The following is a 16,643-nucleotide window of genomic DNA, read 5'->3' on the forward strand; positions in this document are numbered from 1 at the left end:
CACACCATGCATCTACCTGTTGCACACTGTGTGATAATAACACCCTTTCTCAGCGACTCCCATCCCATCTCACACACACTCTTAGTTAGGCTCACGGTGATGCCATGAATTGGGAAAGAAACAGTCACCGAATAGCTCGAACTTCTGCCTGTCTACTGCTGGATTTCTCCCTGTTGGCATACAAATATGTGTGTCCTACGACTCTACCCTGCTGTGTCTTTGAAAAGTGAACACTGGTCTTGAGATTTTGGAAGTTTTTTTTTCTATTACATCATTATCTCAACGTCTAAAAACTACTTTTTATTTCTTTAGAAAAAAAACGTATTTTCATTAAGCTGAGGGAGATTCAAGCAGTCTCATGGGCTTTTAAAAATAGTTTTGTACAAACCACTCATTGTTTTGAAGTTAATGATACATTTCAACCTGATAAAATAGTTCTAAGTCCTGTGAGGGAAGTGGTGTAGGTGTTTCTCAGAATTTGTAAAATAACCTGATAATCTAATATGTAAATATAACTGCTGGGTTATAATTATACATATAATTGCTGGATTATAATGGCGCCCCTGATTGGGACATCATTGTTAAAAAAAAAAAAAAAAAAAAAACTAGTTTTCTCTTCAGAAAATCTGTAGTGGTTTGAAGACGTGTTGCCGAAAGGGCATAGCCTGGAGGTGTATCCTTAACTAGGTAAAGACACCCAACTTCTGCATTTAGTAAAACCTTCTGCAATAGTAAAACCTACTTGGCATCCAGGAAACCAAAGTAAATAGTGATTTCTAAAGGACCTCGGAATCTTTTGTAATGTTATGTATCCACAGGTTCCAAGCACTGGGAAGAGAAAAGGCAGATCTTATCTTCTTTATCTTCTGACACCCCCTGCCCCCCCACTGCAGCCAGACAGAAGACGGTGTACGGGCTCGTGTGTGTGTGTGTGTGTGTGTGTGTGTGTGTGTGTGTGTGTGTGACTGAGGCGGGGGGAGGGGTGGCGGCACGGGGGGAGCGTGGAGAGGGTGAGAGATGATGGGAGAAAGAGAGGGCACAGAAGACACAGCCCTGGGGCATGGTTGGAGAGGATAAATCAGAGAGTTATGATTTCTGCCCAAAGAAAAGAGTGCAGAACATTTAAGGGGGAAGGGAACAGGACACCAAAACGCCAAATCCAGAGGAGATAGAAAATATGTAAGGGGTCAAGCGGAACGGAGCAAATGCTGATTTTTCTCACACCACCAAACCACTGACCACTTGGGTTAAAAGCAAGGCAGAGACCCGCAAGGATAACGTGTACTTTTCATCTGCCGAGTGGAGGCCATCGTCACTGCTCCAGTCCCAGCTTGTTTGCTAGACCTCTGACTTTGCCGCCGGACAGCTGAACTTTTAGAGAAGCCATCTGCCAGGTAGAGGACAGGATGGAAGGGCGGGTCGGGGAGCTGTGCTGGGTTCCCGGCACTGCTGCTCCCTACACACCCACAGCGGGTTCCTTCCTGATCATCACCAGCCGTCTCTCATCTCCTCCTTGCAGCCAACTTCCAGTTGGCTGCCTGCCAGATAAGGAATTTCATAAAGACGGATGTTTGTTCTGCGTTCGCGGTTCAAAACAAAAGGGTACGAGGCACTGTAAAAAAGTTTTCCCCCCAACTTTAAAAACCGTGCAAGTTTGAGAAGCGGCAAGAAAAATAAGGCTTGCAATTTGCATAGGTTATTTATTCTTAAGTAGCAGGTGGTGGTTCCTTTATGGCATCGCACCAACGGCAATTCCACACGGCAACCTTCACACCAGTTTTTTGTACCCTCTGCAGGAGTCCGAGCCCGTGTGCCCACATCTGCTCAAATCCCGCGCCCTCCTGCACCTAATGGTTTTTTGGATCTCTCCTCCCCTGTGCTATTAAGTGTTGAGAGGAGGGGCCACTTAGTAATCCTACACCTGTTCAAGTCCACGCCTATCAACTTGCTAAGCTTCCCAAACAAGTGCCGGTAACGCATGAGAACATCTGAATCTGGGGCTGAGGCGGCCGTGGCTGCTGCCGGGTTGGGCTTTTCAGATTTTTGTGAAAGAGTCTCGAATGTATCTCCTACCATGGCAGTTGATGACAGCAATTTATATTCCAGAACGAAGAACAAACTGAATTCGTCTCAAAATGATTATAAATCATCAAGACGGAGTAGCCTGCCACCTGAACTACTCATAGGAAATGACATTCGAGGGAGACTTCAAAGAAACTTGAAAAATTTGGAGCCCGTTCACCTGAGGCGCCCAAAAAAGAGACCGTCCATATTTCCAGGTAGGAATCGTTTACGTTTATACCGGCCAGTTGGAGAAAAAAAAAAAAAAAAAAAAAGGACTGTATTTCATTTGTTACGATCAGATGCGTTACATTTAAAATGAACTTGGGACATTTGAGAGCTGACAGTGGACAAATAAATATTTCTAACTGTAAAAAATAAAATAATTCTTCGATGTGAAAGCACCCCCACCTTCTTCCTTTTATTTTCTTTGTTTCTTGTAACATCTTTAAGGATCTGTAAATAGGCAGCTATTTTATTACTTGTCACAAACAGCCAGATCACGGAACTGCTTTCCTTGCAATCTGGAAGAATTCCATGCTGTATTTCCTTCTCTGGCGTATTTTCTTTATTTTGCAAGATTATTGGATTGTTGAGTGAAGCTGATGTTTGTGTGCACCAGAAATTAACACCATTAAATACTCGAAGGCATGCTTCAAATTCCTGTCTTGCATCAGAGCCTAAAACCATTTGTAGTAAAGGGCTCAATTAAACAATGTGGATGGTGAACTGGATTGTAGCACAGAGGACTCATGGGTTTCAATCTTGATAAAGGGACTCTGATGTCTGCTTCAGATTTCCATGCCTGGATATTACAGATGTGTAGATCATATAAAATGCCTGTGACAGTGAACTCTAACTGAGGCATCACTGGAAAGTGATTACTGGAGTGTATGAATTATGTAGTCAACTTGATTTCAATGCTGTTTGCGTTGGAATTTCCTGGAAAAACTACAAGTATCCTTTTTGTTGTGATTGATTTGTTGGAGTCTGTACGGGGGATTGATTAGACCCAACTGCCGAGGATTAACTCTGTGATGATAGAAAACACACAAAGAAACAAACAATTCAAGCAAATTTTACCTGGAAAGATGAAATTGACTTCCCTAACCGCTGAGTCATTACCCTGCTTTCGGAAATAGCTAGGAGATGATTTAGAAAGTTGAGGACTCAAGGCCACAAGCTGAAAATTACATTTCTTAAGGGAGCTGTGGTTTTCATTCATTTCTTCTTGGTTCAGTGATGTTGCTCTGATGTCAAACTCTGCTGCAGAAAAAAGCAGAGCCCAGGGGTGCCTGGGTGGCTCAGTCGGTTAAGTGCCCAACTTCAGCTCGTGAGTTCGAGCCCCGCATCGGGCTCTGTGCTGACAGGCTCTGTGCTCACATTAAAATTAAAAAAAAAAAAGAAAGAAAAAAGCAGAGCCCAGACTAGACTGGGCCAGAGGTGTGAGTGGGTGAGTGTGCTGTGACGTGAAGGAAGGGGCAACATGAAAAATGCTACAAGGAAGATCACTGACCTGTCCGATGTGTCTAGAAAAACAGCCACTTTCTGCTCATCCTCTTTGGTCTGAAAGCACCAAGGACCCGAGGCCGGTCTGGTTGTCCAGAAGCAGTGTGCCAGGGAGCACTTTGTGTTCCGTTGGTTTGCTAGGACTTCTTCACAGATGTCCTCCCAGACCTTTTCTTCACCTTCTGCTTTTTCCTCCCTTCCTTTATTCTTTGGTGTAACATTGCCTGGATCCATTTATGTTATGATGCCTCCTGCCTTCCTCTACCGGCACAGCCCCATACTTCATGAAGCCTTCTCCTTCTTTCCAAACAGCCAGACCCCAGGGCTCTTCGCCTCCTTCCACTGTCGTTCCTATTTGTCTTCCCTTTCTATAAAGTCATCTCGCTCTGGGCTGTCAGCTACAGCCACAAAACTGTGGCAAGACCTCTTCGTTTGGACCTCACACAGGTTATCCTTCCTAAGATCTTGAATTGTCATGATTAATACAACAGAGTAGGGTTGTGAAAAGGGCTCTGCGCTTAGGGGAGCTAAGCTCTAGTCTAGACTGTGCCCCTCAATGGCTGTGTGTTTTCTGGTCCACTCCACTGACCCTGTGGCCTTCAAGTACATTATTTGTTTCTGCCCCACTTCCCCTCCTTGGGGGCATTGACAACAGATAGGCTCTTTTCACCCTTCCAATGTTTCACTCGGGTCTTCAGTTGACAGGCTAGAGAGTTACCTGGCCAAAGTTTGGGCAATACCGACTACTTGATTTCTAAATTCCTCTTTAATTAAACCATGACTCCACTCTCATGCAAGTTGTACTAACTTCTTTTTGCAGTGGATAACTGCAAATCCCACCAAAGCTCCTAAGCGTCACCTGAAAATGGAAATGTACATGGACTGTGATAACTGTTCCCGTTTTATACTGCTGTGTAGCTGCACACAATGAGCACATATGATGTATGTGGGACCTGAGAGTCAGAGAAACTAAGATGCATCTCGGAATTAATAACTGGCAAAACTAGGGCTCAGACCGGGTATTTTGACTCCAGTGTTGAAGCTGTCTCCACTCTTATTACACTGCACTCCATTGTCAACTGTTGCTGTCTTTTTTCGGGTGAGATTCAAGACTCGAAGAGACATCTGCTCTGCCCTGTGCATTCACTCTGACATATATATCATCCATGTCAGGTCTCATGTTCAGTCCCATGCTGGACGGTTGACCGATTGGTTGATCAACCAACCAATCATTCATTCATTCATTCATTCATGAAATATTTGTTTCATCCTTGCACTGTTAGGAATAGACCTTCAAGATTCTAACTGCATATTACCCTTCTCTTCTGTTGCCCACTTCTCCTCTAAGGGCCGTCTCATGCTCCAGAGAGCCATCCACCCAAGATGCAAGTCTGTTTCCTTCCCTTGCTTAAAATTCTCCAGTGGTTACCACTGCTCTTAGGATAAAGTCCGAACTCCTTAATGTGAAGTATAAGAGACCTAATAATCTGATTACGGCTTCCCTCCCCAGCCTCTCTCAGCACACTTTCCCCTGGCATTCCAACAAACTCAGCCAACTTCCCACCTCCATGGCCCCTCATGTTTCCTATTCTAGGGAACCCTACCTGCATAGTCTCACCTAATTCCCACCCTGGCTTTAGGTGTCAGCTTGACATCCCTTCTTCTAGGAAGTTTTCCTGACCCCCACATCTGGGTTGGGTATATTCTCTGTCCTTCTCCTCCTCATAACACCTGGACTTTTCCCTATCACAGCACTTATCACACCGTATTGTAATTGTCTGTTTACTTGTCGGTATCTCCTACTAGCCAGTGAGCCATGGCTCATATCAGTCTCTTCACCATTGTATCCCCAGTACCTATCTCAATGCCTGGCACATAGTATGGGCTCAATAAATATTTATTCAGTTGATTCAAAATGCAATGAACTGAATTAACTCTTGGCGTACCTTGTTTCCTCTTCTTCCAGACTCTCTGCTTGTGATTCTCCCTTACCTCCCAACACATGCGTGCGCGCACACACACACACACACACACACACGCACACAGACATGCACTCCTGCGTCCCTGTTATGCCCTTTGTCTCATTCCCCACCTGGGCTTTAAGGCCCAGTTAAAATCTTCTGTCTTCTTCAGCCACCCGCTCTTCTTCCTCTGACCTCTTTGAGTTCTCCTTTATGCTTACCACTTCCTCGGCCTCAGTACTACGTAAAGCTGTAAGAAAAAGAGTGCTTCCTGGCATTGTTTTCCATTGTCTTAGTCGTAAATGGGCTCAGTGGTCACTTTGTTACTTTGTGGCAACTGTTAAGTTTTTGTTTATATAGAAATTCTTTGAAAATAGGGACTGTATCTTATATGCCTTTGCATGGCCCAGTTGTCCAGGAGAGGGAATTGCGCATAGTAAGTGTTCAGCCAACACCTGGTGGTTCAGTAACTCATTTTCTGTGCAGCCGTGTCCATTCTGTGGAGTCTGAGTCTAGCTCCAGCAAAGAACTAGTTGGCCTATAGAGACTGTAACAGGCGAAGGTCTTTTTACTGCCTTTCATCATTTTAAGAACTCCTGGGAGGCAAAAACACAGGTTTCCCTTGTCTCAGTGTGTAATTCATTCATTGAAACCTGTTTTAGGATTCTGCTGTCTACCAAGAACTATCCTAGACTTTGGGGAGATCGCAGATAGTATGTTTCTGGTCTAAGCGAATAGGAAAGAATTTTCCTAGCTGGGTGCCTTGCGTATTGTACAACTCAGTAAATGCCTCCCGAATAAAGGAACTGAGAGCACTGAATGTTTAAAAGGAAAACCAATGCATTTTAAGATCATATGTGCACATTAAATACTAACCAGTTTTCTTCCCTTAAAGAAGACTCAAGGGGCGCCTAGGTGGCTCGCTCGTCGGTTAAGCGTCCGTCCGACTCTCAATTCTGGCTCAGGTCATGATCTCACAGTTCATGAGTTCGAGCCCCGCATCAGCAGTGCAGAGCCTACGTGGGCTTCTCTCTCCCTCTCTCTCTCCCCCTCTCCTGCTCCTGCGTGTGCACGTGCTCTTTCAAAATAAATACATAAACAAAACAAAACACAACAGAAAGAAGCCTCAACAACCGAAGCTCGAGCTGAAGTTCTGGCATCTCGCCGGGGCTCACCAGGCGCAGTGTCGAACGTATGTCTCTAGCAAGCACCAGCCTGGCCTCCCCGTCCTCCTGAAAGAGCTCGGCAGCTCGCTAGCGGTAGGCTCGGCTCAGTGAAAGAAAGGGAGGAGAGAGAAGTTGTCCCGACAGACACCGACCCCGTAAGCGTGTCAGATTAAAATGAGCGGCCCGTCCTGCACCTGGAAGCCAGCGGGGCTCAGGTGCCCAGTGTAACGGGTTGTTCGCTTAGCAGACAGGGTGGTCTGTATAACCAGCCAGTTCTGAAAAGGCCTTCGCCACGTCTACAGTCAGCTGTTGGGAAAAGCAAAGCACTCCTCCGCTCGGAGGAAGCAGGCGGTTCCACAGTGCTTCCTTGTCGCTTAGTCAGAGGGCAGCGCGAAGGGGACTGCTCTGCTCGGGGCCGGGAGGAGGAGGGAACTCGGAGCAGCCCCCAGAAGGCAGCTGGACCAGCATTTGGCCCGTCCGGATTCTCGTTTCTGGCTCCCCTCCTTTCCAAAGGCATGTTTGTTTTCAAGTCCACAGTCTAAAAAAAAGTTATTTAAAATCATGTTATTTTTATAATCGAATGGATTTGGGACATTTCTAAAGTCACACTGCTTTTTTTTTTTTTTTCTTTTGCTTGCTGTATGGAGGTTTCTGCTGGAAACTCAAGGTAGTCATTTGCACGATGGCGCCTAGATGTGTTCCCGCTTCCCTTGAGGGTGGCCAGAAGGAGACTTTGAGGATGGGCAGTTTGCTTCAGGTGCCCTACTTATCACAGGCACAGTAAAAGACACTGTAATTAAGCATGCCTCCTCAAGCACTGTGTTCTCTGCTAGAGTTCTACCCTTCCAGAACCTGCTGACTAGCACATCTGGTGACATTTCAGCAGGGCCTTCAAGAGAGGGAGAACTTCGGGCCTCCTTAAAGATGTGCTATTTAAAGATTGTGTCCTGGGGCGCCTGGGTGGCTCCGTTGGTTAAGTGTCCAACTTCAGCTCAGGTCGTGGTCTCAAGGTTGGTGAGTTCAAGCCCCACATCGGGCTCCATGCGGAGAGCACGAAGCCTCCTTGGGATTCTCTCTCTCTCTCTCTCTCTCTCTCTCTGCCCCTCCCCTACCTGTCGTGAGATCTCTCTCTCTCTCTTTCTCTCTCTCAAAATAAATGAATAAACTTAAAACAAAAGACCGCGTCCTGGGATCATGTTCTGTTGTCACAGGTTGCGAGTAGGCTCAGTGGCTCTACTCGGTAATGACGGGAACCATACCTCACACACCCCGGTATTCCCCACAACACCCACTCGCAGGCTTTGCCTACGTGTGCAAGAGGTGGTGAAATAGTCCAGCAGGGTGGAAGATGTGCGCGGATACACGTGTCACGACCACTCTGTGGGCCGCACCCCTGCCCATCTGGTCCTGTGACTTCCTCCGGCTGCTTCCACAGCAGGCCGTGTCCAGGGGCCAAAGCAGAGGGAGCCTCAAAGGCAACACTTTGAACTTCTGTTTTTGCCAAAGCATTTCACAGAGTAAATACCTGCCTTACAGCTGAGTTCAAGTGCTGATCCTCCCTCTCACTACATGATTAAAGTCACTTCGTCTCTCAGAACTTATTTCCTTCTCTGGAAACACTAGTCTCACGGGTTGTGGTGAGCTCCAACGGGGTAACGCATGGCTATAAGATGATACACAACTGTGATCGCCAGACTTCTCTTACTCTTTGGTGCCAGTAAAGGTTTTGTTTTTCATAATTAGTGCTTTTCCTATTCATGGGTGGAGAGTGGGTATGATTGTAACACTTCACAAACTTCATGGTTGGGAAGTTCTCCAAAGTGTGTTTAGTTTTTTTTTGTTTTGTTATGTTTTTTTTAAATGTTTATTTGTTTTTGAGAGAGAGAGAGAGAGATGGAATGTGAGCAGGGAAGGGGCAGAGAGAGGGAGACACAGAATCCGAAGCAGGCTCCAGGCTCTGAGCAAGCGGTCAGTACAGAGCCCGACCTGGGACTGGAACTCACCAGCTGTGAGATCGTGACCTGAGCCGAAGACAGACGCTTAACCGACTGAGCCACCCAGGCGCCCCGTTTTTGAGCATTTTTAACTGTTTGCATAAATAATGTATTTTCAACAACTGTTTAGGATGGGAATGGCCCACCAGGTACTCAGTTACATGAGAAACCACTATCCCGCCCACATTCTTTCACTCCAAATACTTTGGGACTACCTACCTATCTAGAGGATGTTTGCCTTCAAATTTCAATTAGGATACCTCTGGTCTTTCTTTACAATCTAGAAAAATACAGATTTGGGAGTAGGGGTTACAAAATGAGATGAGGGGTGCCTGGGTGGCTCAGTCAATTAAGTGTCTGACTGCGGCTCAGGTCACCATCTCATGGTTCACGAGTTCGAGCCCCGCATCAGGCTCTGTGCTGACGGCTCAGAGCCTGGAGCCTGCTTTGGATTCTGTGTCTCCCTCTCTCTCTCTGCCCCTCCCCTGCTCACACTCTGTCTCTCTCTTTCTCAAAAAAAATAAATAAACATTTAAAAATTTAAAAAAAAAAAAACGAGATGAAACAGGTAGTTAGTTTCAGGTGATGTGCATGTGCAAACTCTCATCAGAAGGCAGTTAGGGTATTTTTCAGTCACAATTTGAAAACCTTTCCCTCCCATATGGGTCATGAGTTAACTTTTTTGTGCCGAGCAGCTGACTGTCAGATGTACTTCTGAATATCCTGGAAACATCAGAAGTACGTCCAGATGTACCTCTGAACATCCCAACATCCAGAGCCCAAAGACAGAGGAGGCACAAGGAGGATGGTCATTAGATCAGATTCAGCCATGGTGCTGCCTCTGCTCTCAAATACCATACTTCTCTCCCAACCCCCCCCCCCACCTCCACCGACCCTGACACTTAGGAAAGACTAAAGTCATCTTAGTGGGTAATCAATGCTAGATGGCATTGTACAGTAATTAGGGGCAAGAAAGACACAACTGAAAGAAACATTCCTTGGTCGTAAGTATTGAAGTAGGTGCCCGGTGGTAGCCAGAAGATATCCTCGAGAAAGACTACCACATCTATTCAACAAAAATGTAAACTCTATTGCTAAATGAATGTCTCTTAGGTGTAAAACACTGCAAGGCGTGGATGGTGGTTAAGGAATGGATACACAGTAATTTGTTCGCATATCTAATTTTTTACTAGGAAAGCAGGGGGCATTAATTTGGGCACTCACGCTTCTCTGGTAACCGATATTTAAGCCTCTGTGTTGCACCAGCTAATGGCCATCGTGACACTGTCATCTGGCACAGAAGCCCTAATTGGCGATGAAGCATCGCCCTCCAGGAAAGTCCCAGGGGATCTTGCTTCTCCTCCTCCTTCTCCTCACCTCCTCCTCCTCCTCTTCTTCCTCCTCCCCCTCCTGCTCTGGGTTTCTCTGCCAGGGCTTTGTTCCTTTTTGTAATTTGTGCCTCTTTTCTGAGCCCTATAAAAAAAAAAAAAAAAAACAGCTAGGTAGGAAAGAGTCATAAGTTGAAGGTCCCTCCCTGAGGCCCAACTCAGCAAGGGTTTTCTAGTCCTTTGAGATATTTGAACTCCTGCGTAACTAAGGGAATATTAACTTATCAATTTAGGGCAGAGTGCTGAGGCCCAGACTACCCATCCCCAGGTCCTAACCCCTGCTCAGAACCACAGGGTTAAACACTAGGACTCTCCCTGCCACCTCTTGATCATTTTTTTTAAATGGTAACAATGTGTTATGGACTGAATGTCTGTGCCCTGCACCCCTAAATTCATATGTCGAAGCCACAATCCCCAGTTGATGGTATTTGGAGATGAGACTCTGGGAGGCAGGGAGGCCATGAGAGTGGAGTCGTTATGAAAGCACTTGGTGCCCTTATAAGAAGAGACGCAAGAGAGATGATCTCTCTGTCTCTCTCTGCCATGTGAGGACACAGTGAGAAAGCAGCCATCGCAAACCAGGAAGAAGGCCCTCACCAGACATCAAATTAGTCAGCACCTTGACCTTAGGCTTCCAAGTCTCCAGAACTGTGAGAAACGAATATTTGTTGTATAAACTACCCCGTCGACAGTAATCTGTTACAGCAGCCTAAACTGACTAAGCCTCAGGGCTGGTTGCAGGTAGCCAACTGGATGAATGAGAAACTTTTAAGCCCTTAAAAACAAAAGCTTATAAACAATGCAAGTTATATTATAAAATATACAGAAACGTCCAATGAATAAAATTCAGTGAACGTTCTTCATGAGACTTAATGCTGCACAGAAATTGCATTAATCAAAAACGGGATAAACTAAGTACCATACTTATTTTCTTTGGTTTTCGAATCATAGAAATATTGCCAAATGTAATTACTTGTGGTAAAGATGTCACAAACTACTACATAGTTATTTAAGTAGAAGGAAATGCGTTTTTGGAAAGTGATAAACGTCCCAAAGTTATGGCCCTGCACTTTGTCTTAATTTCTGCTAAAATAGGGTTTTGTTGTTTCCAATACGCCCATGCTGCTCAGTCAGTCCTTCTTCAACAAAGAGTTGGTGACTAAAATCTGTATGCTTAACCGAGCTTGACTAATATTTGTAATGATAGAAGCCATTTTATTGGCAGTAAATCGGCTTCTGATTCCTACAGCAAACACTCCCACACATACAAACGTGGATGGGCAGGAAGAAAAAGGAAGTGATGCAGAATGATATTCTCCATAGACAACCTAAAATGAAAACACAAAATCTGCATCGAGGGGGTGATGATAGCAGGTGAGGGCGATGTGGAAGAAATGCATCAGGAAGTTGTCTAACATGCCCAGCAGAGAGCACTTAAAAAGAAAAAAAGTGAAAAGAAATTAATGTGACATCCCCATCTATATACAGTCACCTCCCACAGCAAGGACTATGCGAGGTGGTTTTTATTTTGAAGATTTTACGGCTACGGACAGGGCAAGACCACTCGCGGGTACGAAACTGGCTTTGGTGTTGTGTTTGGGAAGTGGATGGAAGTTTTCTGTTTCATCCTTTCTCCTAAAGGACAAGGAAGGATTATAACCCAACCAGTGCCTCTGAGGGATTTACAAGACAGTGGACCAGAGGGGAGAAGGGGTGGAGCAGGAAGAGAGAGAGAGAAGCCCCGAAGAGTTGATTGGGTTCTCGTATTTTCACACTCCTCCCTGAAAGGCACCCTTGCTCAGTCTCTACATTATAACTTAAAAAAACAAAACAAAACAAAAAACAAAACAAAAACAAAACCTCACAATATCTGGATCTAGCTTATTTATATTTGGGCAGCAGGGGTAGAAATTATTATATGAAATTTTGATGTTCAGACAGAAGTCTGGCCTTGCACGTTGTTTTCATTACATTTGAAAATGCAGCGTGTACCTCAACAACAACAACAACAACAAAAGAAAATACAGTGTGTAGGAGCGTGTAGAAAAATCTACTCTAAAACCCACCACCTTCTTTTAGAAGCTAGAGTAGAGGGGTATAGTGTTTGTTTTGCTTCTTTAGATAAGTGTGGACGTTGAAGGCTACGAGACACTGTAAAATAGCTTACTATGTAAACGTTGTACACAAAGTACAGATTAATCAGCCCACGGGAATTCTGCCCATGCCCTAAAATGTCTGTAAGCCCCTAATTTCTTATACTCAACAGTTATAATCTTAAGGGACCGCATTGCTTTATGCTACTCGTTGCTGAATGAGGGGCGTACAACATCTTTTTAAGTGTGTGGCATAATAAACTATTGCATTTTTTAGGAATTAAAATAAAAGTTTTAATTTGAAAGGCAATGTATCTCAAAGTGACAACGCTTCTCCGAACAACTTCTAAGAATTGTGATCAGGTGAGAGGAACATCTCGCTTTCAAAACTGTTCATTTCGTTACTGGGAAAATGAGAAGTGCACCCATCTTTAAGTCATATGAGTTCGTCAAGCCTGCATCTTGCCTACTCTAGACATCAATGAGCTGTCTCAGTTTGTCATCATTGTCGTTTTAACCAGTGATAGGGCATCTGAAACCTCTGTGGCATTTCCTCAAAAGTTTAACTCCCTCCTAGTTATCCTACAGCTATGCCTTTAGTCCTGGAGATTTACTATTTTTTCAGAGCTCAGACTAAAAAGTGCTTGGCGGTTGTGCCGTTGAAGAATCTGGACAAGAAAATAGCTCACTTGGTAGTCAGCACAGTAAAGAATCAGAGAATCATCAAATTTTGGACCTGAAAAAAGACTTGGAATCTAATTCAATGCACTCATTTTACAGATGAAATAACAGACCTACACAGACAGTTTGCACTGGGGGCCTCCTGCTTCCCAGTCTAATCTTCATGACATCACCACAGAAACCTACATTAAGAACCTCTGCAGCCATTTTTTACAGAGAGAGTGAGGAGAAAATGACACTCACAGCTTTCCTTTCCACAGGGTCCCAGAGGCAAGCAATCCACGCACCAACCTGCTTATTCAACCTCCACATGCCCGCCATGTTGTACGCTGTGGTGGGGCGGGGGTGGTAGGTCAGGTTGGAAGTTTTAAAAAGTACATGTCTGGGGCGCCTGGGTGGCTCAGTCAGTTGAGCGTCCGACTTCGGCTCAGGTCATGATCTCACAGCTTGTGGGTTTGAGCCCCGCATCGGGCTCTGTGCTGATGGCTCAGAGCCTGGAGCCTGCTTCGGATTCTGTGTCTCCCTCTCTCTCTGCCCCTCCCCTGTTCATGCTCTGTTTCTCTCTCTCTCTCTCAAAAATAAATAAACATTAAAAAAAAATAAAAAGAAAAAAAGTACATGTCAGTCAAAGTTGGTGAGACCCAGCTGGGGTGGGGGTTGAGTCTTGTCTAATGCATGGCATCAAGATCTCAGTAGGTTTTATTTTTTAATAAATATTTTTTAATAAAATTTTTAAATAAATTTTTAAATAAATAATATCTTTCAGATATTAAAAAATTCTCTTTCTTGGACAAACACAATCAAGTGAGAGAGAGGAAAAAATTTAAGTTTAAGGTAACTTTAGTTCAAGGAAACATGATTCTTCTCAGGAGGAAACCTGGATCCTATACAAATATTTCCTTTTCGGGGAGAGGGTCAAGGAATATATGTTCCTTTTGAAAGGGAAAGGTCTATTGAAGTTTCATTGCCTTCACGGACTGAGATTTGTCACTATTTCCTTATTACAGTGAGGAAGCTGAGGTATACGGAATTTAGTTACTCATTCAGCACAAATGACTTTGATTTAATTTTAGACGCCCCTGTTCTTTAAAAGCCCTTTCAGCCATCCTGTCACATGAGATGTTTTTCAAACAGTATTCTTCAACCTGTAGTCCTCTTGCTGGCTCCTTTCTCCTTCTCTTCTCCCCTCTATCCTTTCAAATTCCCTTCCACAATGTCCCTGGAATTTCGTCCTCTTCTCTGCCTGTTGTATAGAGCAATTCTGATCTTTCCAGCTCCTAAACTTTCCAGGTTCTAAACTCTTCTTCAGGCCTGTTATTGCATATCCAAAACCAATCAAGGTGCTCATCCAAATCAAAGCACCTTCTGAGACTACTTCCTTTAAGCCTGTGGTCCACACAAGAGTACATGAGAACCATCTGCAGATTGTTTAAAATTAAATTCAGATGCCGGTTCAACAGTTTGGGATTGGCCTAGAAACACTTATATTGAGTCATGATTTGATTCTGATAGATCTCCAGCTCATTCTTTGGGAAACCCTGTGGCACAATGAGATTTCTCCTCTACTGGAGGCAGTTGGAGTCCAGATAGCAGGGCTTTTTCTCCTTTACGTATACAGAGGGTATCTTATTCTCAAAAAACGCCTGCAGAGACCCCCACTATGACTGGAGTTAAACATCTCCCCATTGTTTGATTGCTCAGCCCACCCTATGGTATAAGCCAGAGATCACTCTCATTAGAAGCTCTGTCAAACTCGGGTAGACTCATTAGCAGGGGATAAGACTCGTGTTTCCTGTCTTAAGAGGATTTCTCTTGTCTGAAATGTTTGTATTCACTTGAACAGGCTCAGTGACCCATGTAGCTAAGTCACATAGAGGACAAAGCTTGCTCTCGGACAGCCCAGAGGACTTTGCTTACCATCCATCTTCCAATGGTGTTTGACAGAAGACAGTCAGTCTTAAAGGATCGGGAAGGAGGACCATCTGGGGTTAGGACAGTTCCACATTCTATAATTTTAAAACCCAGAGTAGTTTGTGATTTAGGTGGCATTATCGAATAAGGGTAGCTTTGTTTCAACTCCATTTACAATATAGCTGTGTCTCTTTCAAAAGATCACTTAAATACAAGAATCAGAAACCGATCAGAGGGTCATTATAAAGTATTTAAATTATCCATGCTGTGAATTAATAAATTATATGAGGCATTTTAAGTAGTCTGTTTTACAAAAATGTGCACACTCCTCAGAAAGATATCAACCCTATTGTGTTAAGAAATACATATATCTATATTATTCTTTCTAATAAATTTACTATCTTTTTTCATGCTTCTGTCATCTTTTTACCTTTATTCTTAGCTCTTTGAATAGAAGAGCTACATTGTGTATTTTTTTTTCTGTTGTTGTTGGTGTTGCCCTGAAACATTTTACCCAATGATTTCAGCCCGTAGTAGGTGTTCAGCAAAATGCTTATGTCCCACCCAGGGCTATGCATACTCTCCCCTCTTCCACAAGCAGTGTGTGAATCTAGGTAAGTGATTTAACCACCCTGTGTTTCTGTGCATATTCCCTGTAAAGTAAGATAAAGACGGTCACTGCCAAGAATCTCTACTCTTTTAGGACCCCTCCGGAGTCTGGAACTGCATCTCTGAAGTAGTTCTCTCATCCACTGGTAGATTTCTACAAAACAATGAATTCTGCCTTTTATTTTTGATGGCGCATCTCTCATGGCCCCTTTGCGTTCAGAATCAAGCCTATACTCTCGAGGACAGTGTTGAGGGCCCAGCAGCCCTCCTAGCTTGGCTCCTGCTCAGATGAAAGGCTTCATCCCTGCCTCGGCCCCTTCCACACGCTGCTGTAGGCCCACCGACCACTGGCTGCTCTCTGGCCCTGCTGGCCTTTCACTGGCACAGGTCTGGGGTCTCCACACAGCCTTCCTCCATCTGCCCGCCGTGCTTTTCCCTGTCCTATTCTATTTCCAGGCTGAGCTCACAGGTCACTTTGTCATTCAAACTGTCCCTTACAGTCCCACTCCCAGATAATTTAGTTGAGTCCCACCTTTTGTTCCCTGGGACTTTGCACCTGGTGCTATGATAGTATTTAATTCTGTACATGTCCGTTGTTATCACCACCCTCTCTGCCCAGACTCCAAGCCTTTTGAAGGTAGAAACTGTAACCTGCGAATGAATGAATGAATGAGTGAATGCTTTGCCTGTCTTAACTGCCTGGTTTGTCTCAGCCATCAGTAACAAGCACAGAGCTAAATTATTTCCTAAGAGGCAGTAGTCTTTCTTTGCATTCATTCCCTGGTGAAAGTGGTTTCCTCTACTCTCTCCTGTCTCCAAATCTCTTATCACCTGGATTCCTGTTATTTTCCTTTTACTTTAATATATCCCAGTTCCACAAGATCTCTTTGCTTATATTACTAGCTACTTTAAATCCTTCATGGATTTAATTAAGTGATAAGTATAATACAATATCCTTTGAGCATTATCCGAGGTAAATAACATTTTTCCTTCACGGGCAGCCTCCTTTTTTTAAATTTTTTTTTAAGAGAGAGAGAGCACAAGAGGGAGAAGGGCAGAGAGAGAGGGGGAGACACAGAATCAGAAGCAGACTCCAGGCTCTGAGCTGTCAGCACAAAGCCCAACATGGGGTTCGACCTCACGGACAGCGAGATCATGACCTGAGCCGATGTCGGACGCTTAACCGACTGAGCCACCCACGTGCCTTGTGGCAGCCTCCTTTTTTTTTTTTTTTCCCAATTTCTCTTTCCCACTTACTGTATCGTGGGTG

At 44.4% G+C, this 16,643-nt stretch overlaps 1 protein-coding gene across 5 annotated transcripts in view; it reads left to right on the forward strand.

Moving 5' to 3' along the window:
• The first annotated feature begins 1,727 nt into the window (after positions 1 to 1,727).
• FRY (FRY microtubule binding protein) overlaps positions 1,728 to 16,643 on the forward strand; it is a 337,838-nt gene continuing 322,922 nt past the window's right edge. For 3 of the 5 annotated variants that reach the window (XM_015544523.2, XM_042995799.1, XM_042996277.1), the window contains exon 1: positions 1,990 to 2,279. In XM_015544523.2, coding sequence (XP_015400009.1) covers positions 2,075 to 2,279 — 205 coding nt within the window. In that variant the 5' untranslated portion in view covers positions 1,990 to 2,074. The other 2 variants (XM_042996220.1, XM_015544525.2) reach the window with 2 other exon arrangements.

The sequence above is a fragment of the Panthera tigris genome, chromosome A1 (genome assembly GCF_018350195.1).
Source record: "Panthera tigris isolate Pti1 chromosome A1, P.tigris_Pti1_mat1.1, whole genome shotgun sequence".
NCBI lineage: Eukaryota > Metazoa > Chordata > Mammalia > Carnivora > Felidae > Panthera > Panthera tigris.